Source organism: Amia ocellicauda, chromosome 5 (assembly GCF_036373705.1).
Source record: "Amia ocellicauda isolate fAmiCal2 chromosome 5, fAmiCal2.hap1, whole genome shotgun sequence".
Classification (NCBI taxonomy): domain Eukaryota; kingdom Metazoa; phylum Chordata; class Actinopteri; order Amiiformes; family Amiidae; genus Amia; species Amia ocellicauda.
This window is the reverse complement of record NC_089854.1, coordinates 2257948-2267361: the sequence shown is the minus strand read 5'-3', so window position 1 is coordinate 2267361 and position 9414 is coordinate 2257948. Positions and strand designations below refer to the sequence as shown.

The window sequence follows — 9414 nt, the reverse complement described above, 5'->3', positions numbered from 1 at the left end:
TTTCAAATTGGTTTCTTGAACGTGACAATGAGTTCACTGTACTAAACTGGCGCCCACAGTCACCAGATCTCAACCCAATAGAGCATCTTTGGGATGTGGTGGAACGGGAGCTTCGTGCCCTGGATGTGCATCCCACAAATCTCCATCAACTGCAAGATGCTATCCTATCAATATGGGCCAACATTTCTAAAGAATGCTTTCAGCACCTTGTTGAATCAATGCCACGTAGAATTAAGGCAGTTCTGAAGGCGAAAGGGGGTCAAACACAGTATTAGTATGGTGTTCCTAATAATCCTTTAGGTGAGTGTATATATATATAAGCCTTCCCTCCAACCCAGGGTCTTTGTAGAGTTCTATGTCTGTCATCTTATTCTTATCTAAATTCCTTCCTGTCAGGTTTTACTTCTAAAATGAAGATCTGATAAAAATCGCAAAAAGATTAACTTTGTGATGACATTTCCAGCTTTTCATCATTAAACCTGCTTTAACCCCCCAGACTGCAGTACTGTTTAGATTTCCCCACAACTGTCAATTCAAATTAGTCTGCCTGTACTGCTTAGACTGCACTTGTAACAGATGTTTTTAGTAAAATTATTTAAACCCACAAAAGAATGTAAACATGATTTTTTTAATTAATGTTTTATTTGCACATTTATATAAAAAATATAGATACTATATTTTTTTACTAAATATGCCACCAACAAATCATGATATTGTGAGACAGTAAATACTGGGACTGTACCAAGTAAACATTATATGTAAATAAACATTTTAAGGAGCAGTTATATTAAAGATTAGGACTGTACTGCCTATACGTCATTCATAGCCTACAAATACATTTGTTACTCATCTTGAAACACACAATTACCAAAAGACGGACGAGACAGAAGCAGCATCAGATAAGATTTTGTTCTCGTTGACCCTGTGTCTTATTTTTTAATTTTCTTGCTTTTATTTTTCCTTTTATTGCTTTTATTCCTGCAAAGTAACCGTCTGATATAAAGCCTTTCTTTATTAAGTTACCAGACATACAAAACAATAAAAACAAGATCCGAAGAGTCCCATATTCCCGGTTCGACTCCTACGTTTCCATTTCCTCCCCAGAATGATTCAGCAACACACCCTGCACTCTAACCACCAGCCCCCACGTGAAAATAAGAATAATACAGTTCTTTCACACTGCAACGTTTGATAACTCAGAGGGCTGTAGGCCGAGGTAAACTGCCGCCAAGCCAATGACCTGAGAGTGACTGAACTTCTGTTGAACTGGCCCATCCAGTGTCCAGTGTCCGGTTTGCCACAGTCCCTGCATCAGTCCAGATTGGGGGTGTGGCCCACACACGGCAATAAAGCTGCAGGTGTTTTCACTGTGCCAGTTATTTCATAGTCACTTACTTCCACCAAGGCCAGATACATGAATGGATAAGTCAGTGTTGCGGCAAACATCTGTACAATCACAAAGTCCTCGGAAAAGTCTCTCCATTTACAATCCCCTGGACTTAAAATCATAAAAATAAAATAAAATCCGAGTTCCTTCATCTCATTCTTCTCATATTTATTATTACTCCTTTCAGAGTGCATATGATGCTCCTCTTCTCCATGTTCCCACAAGCCCAGGAAGTGAGAGGCATTACCCAGAAATCACCACAGCCTCCTCTACTTGAAGACGACTTGTGTGTACTGTACGTCGTCATCGTCGTTCTCAGGGTCGTCCTGCTCCTCGCTGCTGTCACCGTCCGCACCTTCCTCGTCCCCCTCTTCCCCACTGTCCTCGCTCTCCAGGGGGGGCTTCACATTCACATAGTCATCCTCTCCTTTCTGATCCCACTCAGGAGCTCCTCCTTCCTCCGGCCCTTGCTCTTCCAGCATGTTCACGTAGTCCTCCCGGTCGATCCACCCCTGTTCGGACACGTTCACGTAGTCGCCGATTTGGTCAGTGCCGGCGCTCCCCAGGGCCCGTCCGGCGTCCGAGCTGTCGTTTCTAGACAGGTTCCTGGTCTCCCAAGGACACTGTTCCAAGTGAATAAAATGCAGTCAGCAATCATTCAATATATGTCTCTAAATGGCACATTTAAGCTTCACAGATACAGTTAGTTGGGACAATATTCAGGACTTTGTAGAAGTACTTACTGAGCTGTCTGACGTTTCTGAGCTGTCGGTGGAGTCTTCATCGACTGCAATAAAGCGGGAGAGTTTACAGCTGAAGAGCGAAGTAGCTCGTTAAATAAGATGCAGGCAAATTACCCCTCAGAGAAAGATTGCCGTTGGAAGTTTAACCCTTTTGAATGTGTACCTTTGAACACACACTGTACCACACATGGGCACCTTCATCCCTTCATTGCACTACAAGATTAGGTTTTGATAGCTGCTCTTCAGTAGCAAACAGGAAATCATTAAGCCTTTGCTGTTGAAATGCAAAATGCAAAACGTAAACTGTTCCATTTGAAAAGGGTGACGCAAACAGGAGTAAATTAAAGTGAGGCCTCTGCTGCCATCCTATCCTTGCTTAATATTCAAACAATCAGATATTTTAAACAAATGCTTGGTCCCACACACTGCAATAAACTCTTATAGGAAAGTCCCACTGACAGAAGATAGTGATATATTAAACATCTGAATGGAAGGTATTAATACATCAGGTTCAAAAAGACACACCCCTTTTTGTGCTACATGGGGATTAAAACCTGACACACTATCCAGAAAGTGACAGTAAACATTTAAGGATGAGTTGATCTGGGTCTGTGACAAGGGGCGAGTAATTCGCAGCTCGGTGGCGCTGGACTACCATTGCCGTGGACGTTGACATTGTTGGAGGTGACGGCAGGCTGGAAGTAGGAGTGGTACGTGTACACATTGTCACTGGCCAATGGGGTGGTCTGGACTTCTCTCATCCGAAAGTTGCCCCCGTTGTCCTGGGAAGCGCTTGCAGACCCTGAAACGCAGGAAGAAGAAAAGGAGGACGACGCACAATGGGCCGTGTCATTGGGTATGTATCATCACACAGAAGCAGCACCACAAACCACTGTGTCCTGGACTGAGACGAACGCAGAGTCAGAGATCACTTACTCACCAGATGCTTTGGCCAGCGCTCTTTTAATTGCTATTGCAGCCAGCATTAACATGAGCAAAACCAGGATTCCTAAGATCCCCATTGCAATCGGGTGGTTTTTAATCAGCTCTAAGATGTCCTTGTTTTTACTGGATGTGTTCAGCGTTGAACTGAGAATGGAAAAGTACAAATAAATTAAGATTTTTATACACCCCTTTGTAAATGAGCATTTCTGTTATTTTTACAGGCCAGGAGATCCTGGCCCTGTTACTTGGTCTTCTGTAAAACATTGCCATGCGGTAAATACATACACAAAGTAGATGCACTACGTCTGCTGAAGTCTTCTTTTGAAAATGAAAACCAACGAAGCAAGACAAGAGAAGATCTATTTTGTGTTTATGAAAAATGCTTCCTTGTAACATATGGACAACTTAGTTTCATATTACCTCACCTCTTGCAACTGAACTATTTAGTTATTAAATTAAACTTTTATTAAACTTTCTTACAGTTTGTAACAAGAATGGGAGTGAAAAGAGGCCATTGAAATCTATAGCGCTACTGTATAGCCCTGATGGCCTGGACTTGCCCGGCCCTGAATTAAGGCTGCTGTCCACAAACCAAGCTGCTGTAACTTTATTTACTCATAAGGGATATTTTCCAACTTTGTTGGTTTCTGGGTCTTCTTTGTACTGGTGTGCTGTCTGGTTGTCGGGATGGTGGTGTGTGGCCTCACAGTAGAATTGAGAGATGGTCCTTCAAGAAACAGACAGACAAGGGCCCTTAGAGCACCATGATGCAATCGATAGTACAATACTACAATCAAATAACGACAATTAAAAACAGAAGTGACTTCAGGACCACAATATGTTTTACATAAGAAAGGTTGAGAATGAATGGAGGCCTCTTGGACCAGTGAGCTCATTCGGTTCCTTCTTTTGAACTATTGAAAATAATAATAATAATAATAATAATAATAATAATAATAATAATAATAATAATAATAATAATAATAATTATAATAATAATAATAATAATTATTATTATTATTATTATTATTATTATTATTATTATTATTATTATTATTCCAGTAGAAGCCGTAATTGTGGTGAAAGTTGTTACATCAATAGTACTGTTGTTATAGTTATTTTATACTCTTACCTGGGAAAACATTGAGATAAATGTCAGCATAGAATACATGCCGAATGTTGTTCCTTAATCCACAACGGTATTGCCCTGTGTCTTCTTGTCTCAAGTTGTTCATGAAAACAGTGAATGAGTTTCTTTGGGCATAATTAATATGAATATTCTGCAAATCCTCACAATCTCCATAGGAAGACACTTTGCACCAGAATTTATTTGAATCTTTATAACTATCAGAATACTGGCATTGTATAGTCACAGAACCCCCTGAGAATCCATTCACAACATCTGGGCCTCTAATTGCAACAATTTTCAGCTCCATCTCTTTACTAATATGCCCCTCGCTATCCTTTACTATACACTGGTACTTTCCACCATTGCCCTCAGTCAGCGATGACATTGACAATGCCAATGTGCATCTGTGCCGATAATCAGTGATAATCAATTCTGTGTTATTATTCAGCTCAGTTAACAGTTTTTTACATTCACCATATTTCCATTTGCACCAGTACTTCTCCTTGTTCATGTGTTCCTGGCTGTATTCACACAGGATTTCCACTCGATCCCCAGTCATCCCAGTCACTGTCTCAGGTACTCTGAGGCCAGGCTTAGCGAACACCTTGAGCTCCACCTCATGAACTTCATCTTGGTCAAACTCAAATCTGTACTTCCCTGCATCCTCCTCTGCCAGGTTGTTTATTGTTAGAGTTAATGTCCTGTATTTCGTAAAGTCCTGCAAAGTCACAGAGCCTTTTAAATCTCCTGCATTCACTTCAGCTGGATGTGTGCAGAACCCATGTGGCAGTTTACAACAGCATTTCCTGGACTGCAGCAACATCTGACTGTACATACAGTCTACAGACAAAGATCCACCGACTGTCCCAATGACGATCTCAGGACCTGTGACTGAACAGGAGAGAAGAGAGAAAATAACACTTTACATTATATTTTGGTGTAATTACTAGGTAAGTATTATGTAAGTACAATGTATTTACAACATAGTTAGGCAGAGTTACAATGTAGGTACATGCAATTATGTATGCTATTGATTATTACACACAGATTACATTATTTGTCATTTAGCAGACGCTCTTATCCAGGGTGACTTACATTTGTACCCATTTATACAGCTGGGCATTTTACTAGAGCAATCTAAGTGAAGTACCTGCTCAGGGGTACAACAGCGCTGCCCCAACCCAGGATTTTAACCCACAACCTTCCAGTTACGAGTCCAGAGCCCTAACCACTACTCCACAGTGCTGCTGTGTTATGAATTAAGAAGATAACAAGTTACATAGTCTAACATGTTAGCAGGAAAAGTTAGTAGAATTCTGAATCAAATATCAAAATGAGTACAGTAGTGTACTATATAAATATATATGAAATAAGTGACTTATTACCTTGGCGGATGTTCAGTTTAACGGTTTTAAAAAAAACACTAAACCTTCCAATTTCACAGTGGTAGTTTCCTTCATTGATCTTCTTCAGCTGGGTCATTGATATGTGTATTCTTCTGTTTTCTTTATCATCTTTTAAAGACATTGTACCATGACCAACAGATGTAGTAACACGATTTATACATAATGTGTTGCTCCTAATAAAGCACCAGATCTTATCATAGTGCTTTAACCATGATGCGTACTGACATTCAATGTCCACAGTCCCACCCTCTACTCCAGTGACTGCATCTGGGCCAGAAACATATAGACCTGGAGAAACAGAGGAAAGTGAGTTTAAAAACAGGTTTACCTTCAGAGTGACTCTTAAACTATAACACACATGTTTGAGGAAATAATTAAGTTTTCACACAGGGTCAAACAACTTTTTTTTATCAAAATATATTTTGCCACTTGGGCATTTTATTTATCAATACAGAAAACAGAAGAAAAAGGATCTCTATGTGAACATATTTGATGGAGAATACACATCGCACAGTTCTAATTCCCCTGAACACACATTGTCACATTTACAGAGAGTAAACATGATAGTAATGAAGAAGAAATGTAACAAAAATTTATGGGACATGTATGATGAACTTAATTATCAAACAATTCCTGCAGATTTCACTGCACTAATATTCAAACCGATGACTGAGATCAATTCATATTTTAAGATATTTTGGAGAAAAAAACTAAACATTTTAAAGTTTCTATAAACTTACTAATATCTGTGGGTTGGGGTAGGGTTGCAAATAGAAAAATTAAACAAATGTTTCTGGAAACCATAAAATGCCTTTCTTTGATATGAAGTCATGAAATCTATAGAAAATTAAGAAACTAGTTTGATCTGGTTTCAGAAGACATGGAAATGACTTCAAGTATCAGAAATAAACAGCTAATGAAAACATTACATACATCTTCAAGAATATATTATTGTAAGTAAATTAAAGACAATATCCTTTTCAAATTTGGATTGCTTTGGGCAATAGTTTTAATTCTCGTTTAGTTTAGTTTTAGTTCATTATTGCGATGAAAAGTGCAAATAACCTCAGGCAAGTGCCCCAACAGGCACTTGATATAAAATGGCGGACTTCTTTTCCGTTGCCTTACCTACATTTGTCTCAGTGAATGGTAGACATTGTAATTTCTATATGCAATCTATGATAAGCACATGTCCACCATCATAGTAATTCCTCATTAACGGGTATAATCCAAAAAGCAGAAATTGTTTTTGTTTATGAATATCAGACATTAAGCAAACATAAGAATAAATTAAACTTGATGTAGCTGGTTATGGTTATTCTTTAAAGACCAACTGCTTAACGCTTTGTAACCTAAGTCCTTAAATCATCATCCAAAATCCAGACGCAACCAAAACATGCTTAGAAAAAGCTCAGATGTATTCTTTCATTTCTCTTTTTCTCCCTTTTTTATTTTCATATCAGAAAACAAGTAAAACACTGGCAAGAGGCCAATCCAGAAATACAGATCTGTGTTTTTCTTCTAGAGAATGTAACTAAATGTCAAGATCAATATGTTTCCCTGGAGTTTTCAGAGTCATTTATACAGAAAATAATAACTTGCCTTACATTACATACTGCTGCAAGAGAGGCTGACAGATAAATCATCCTGTGAAGCTAATAACCGACCCTGTGCCCAATCCCACCCCTGTGTTCTCCACACTCCAGAGTTATCCCTTACCTGTGACCATGACACTGAGGAGAAGCCCCAGACAGACAGTGATAAGGGACCCCATTCTTCGAGTGCCCAGGGAGCCCCACACCCAGACACGAGGGCAGCAAGACTCTCCGCCTGTCTGCTGAGCTGCCCTGCGTTCACTGCGGGGCTCGGAGGCAACTACATCTGCAGCTGAACGCTGTTAGGAGGAGAGACGCTGCGAAGTACACAGGTTCCTTCAGTGGAAAATGTGGCTTACCACACCACGAATCTGCAAAAAACAGACCGAACAGAAAAGGAAACAGTGATTAGTGCCACAGGATTATTACATTAAAATAATAATACAAATAATAATTATAATAATCAAAGTAGGAGCTATTCTTCCATTTCTTATATATTTTATGTGTTATGTAAAAAGGGGGGGGGGGCAATAAAGCAATAACAAACATTGTGATCACAAAATAAATTGTGCTTAATGCATACTTAGTAAGTAAACTGTACATACACATGACAATCTCATCTTTACTATGACCCACAAACACACACACACACAAACACACACACACACAGATCTTTTTAGTCGAATTCAAGGAAAACATGCCATTGATGACGTTATCTTTATTTATAATTAACATTCTCTCATACAAGAAAATCTCACACACGACTGTATATTAAATTACAGTCAAACACATTCTTTACAACAGTGTAATGCAAAGTTTTCTGGATTAGAAACAAAATGCACTGAAATGAACTTGTAAAACATAAAATACGTAAAACAAACCTCTTCCTGTAATGCTTTTAGTAAACAGAATAAACAGCTTCATTCAATTACACTTTTATCATGACTACTGTTTATTTGCAGTCTTTGTATTATACACATATAAATACATAGCACGTATTACAAATATTTTATTAAATTATGATTTTTTTATTAATGTTGTGCTTGAACCACTTTTTACGAATCTGGAGCAAAGGCTCAGTTTTGAGCCTAGCTGCTGCCTAACTAGACAAGGAAAGCAGACATGGGCATCTCGACGACATCACTAAGATACACAGTGAACCTTCTACGAATAAAGGACAGTAGAGAAAAGATCACTGTTCTTCAAAGTGACAGATTCCAGAAATCCTGCCTACCCGGTGCCCATGGACTGGAAGTCTTACCCCCAGTTGCCCCTTGAACCTCCCCAGGGTGACCCTTTGAACCTCCCCTGTCAGCCATATTGGTAAGGGGGCAGACATCTTGGTAGGGAACAAGGTCATCTTGACAACAGGTCCCCACTACCCCACCCTGTTTGTGTTGGGGTGTAATGTTTAAGAGGTTAATCTGTGCTTTTTAGTTTTTTTAGGTTATATGTTTTAAAGTTATACCTGATTCTTGCAACAAAGTACATCATGTATCTATTGTAAATAAAGTGAGAAACACTTAAGTTTCAATTCCTCCCCATGGATATAAATTTTGCTAAATTAAGCTATAGAGATTTGAAACAAAAAATGTAAATGATAAAAGTATGTTTAACACCTTAAATCAAAATTATAAACCACATTAACATACATAGTAATACAATTTTTATGATACAAAAAACATGCCTTAGCATTTTAGGGGTTGGAGGCAGATTTGACAATGTTTAAATGGGTTGAAGTTTTGAAGCCCTGGCCTACAGAGTCAATTTAAACCCCAGCGCACAGCATTGTCTAAGCTCTGCTACAGGACTGGCCCTGGACGTTCTGCCGCCCTAGGCAAGACAAACAAATATCTGCCCCCCCCACCCCCCACACATATTTCTCAGAGTGTCTTGTTTGCAAAGCTGTTTGAAAATAATTACTTCCTAGACATCCTCTTTAAATTCCCCTCTTTATCCTGATGTGGCCCAGCCTGCACTAACATATCAGTCAAAGTCAAAGTCAAAGTCTTTTATTTGTCAAGTGCGCCGAATAACATGCGTCATTCTGAACAATTAAATTCTTGTGACAAGGCACGCGAAAGCTATGTAGTCATTACAAAATATATAAAGCAAATACAACAGAAAATACAAAATATACATAACAATTGTAACTATAACATAAAGATAGACCCACTGTCATGAGGGACGGGGAGCGAAGAATCTGAGT

At 38.9% G+C, this 9414-nt stretch overlaps 1 protein-coding gene across 2 annotated transcripts; it reads right to left on the bottom strand.

Annotated features, from left to right (window-relative positions):
• Positions 1–653: 653 nt before the first annotated feature.
• Positions 654–7569, bottom strand: LOC136749179 (polymeric immunoglobulin receptor). 2 transcript variants are annotated; one of them, XM_066703194.1, is made up of 8 exons: positions 7330–7569; positions 5590–5898; positions 4208–5095; positions 3691–3802; positions 3071–3219; positions 2786–2932; positions 2131–2174; positions 654–2010 (listed from the first exon to the last, which is right to left on the bottom strand). In XM_066703194.1, the coding sequence occupies exons 1-8, from the start codon at positions 7382–7384 to the stop codon at positions 1657–1659; spliced, it is 2058 nt and encodes a 685-aa protein (XP_066559291.1). In that variant the 5' UTR covers positions 7385–7569; the 3' UTR covers positions 654–1656. The 2 variants fall into 2 exon arrangements, with proteins under 2 accessions (XP_066559291.1, XP_066559292.1); XM_066703195.1 differs by lacking the exons at positions 3691–3802; positions 4208–5095; positions 5590–5898; positions 7330–7569 and having other exon boundaries at positions 657–2010; positions 3071–3682.
• Positions 7570–9414: the final 1845 nt, after the last annotated feature.

Excerpts from the sequence above, each read along its gene's own strand:
- LOC136749179 (XM_066703194.1), bottom strand. The coding sequence starts at position 7,384 with ATGGGGTCCCTTATCACTGTCTGTCTGGGGCTTCTCCTCAGTGTCATG. Across the intron at positions 5,899-7,329 it reads CCTCAGTGTCATGGTCACAG|GTCTATATGTTTCTGGCCCA; the intron begins GTAAGGGATAAC and ends CTGTTTCTCCAG. Across the intron at positions 2,933-3,070 it reads AGCGCTGGCCAAAGCATCTG|GGTCTGCAAGCGCTTCCCAG; the intron begins GTGAGTAAGTGA and ends CCTGCGTTTCAG.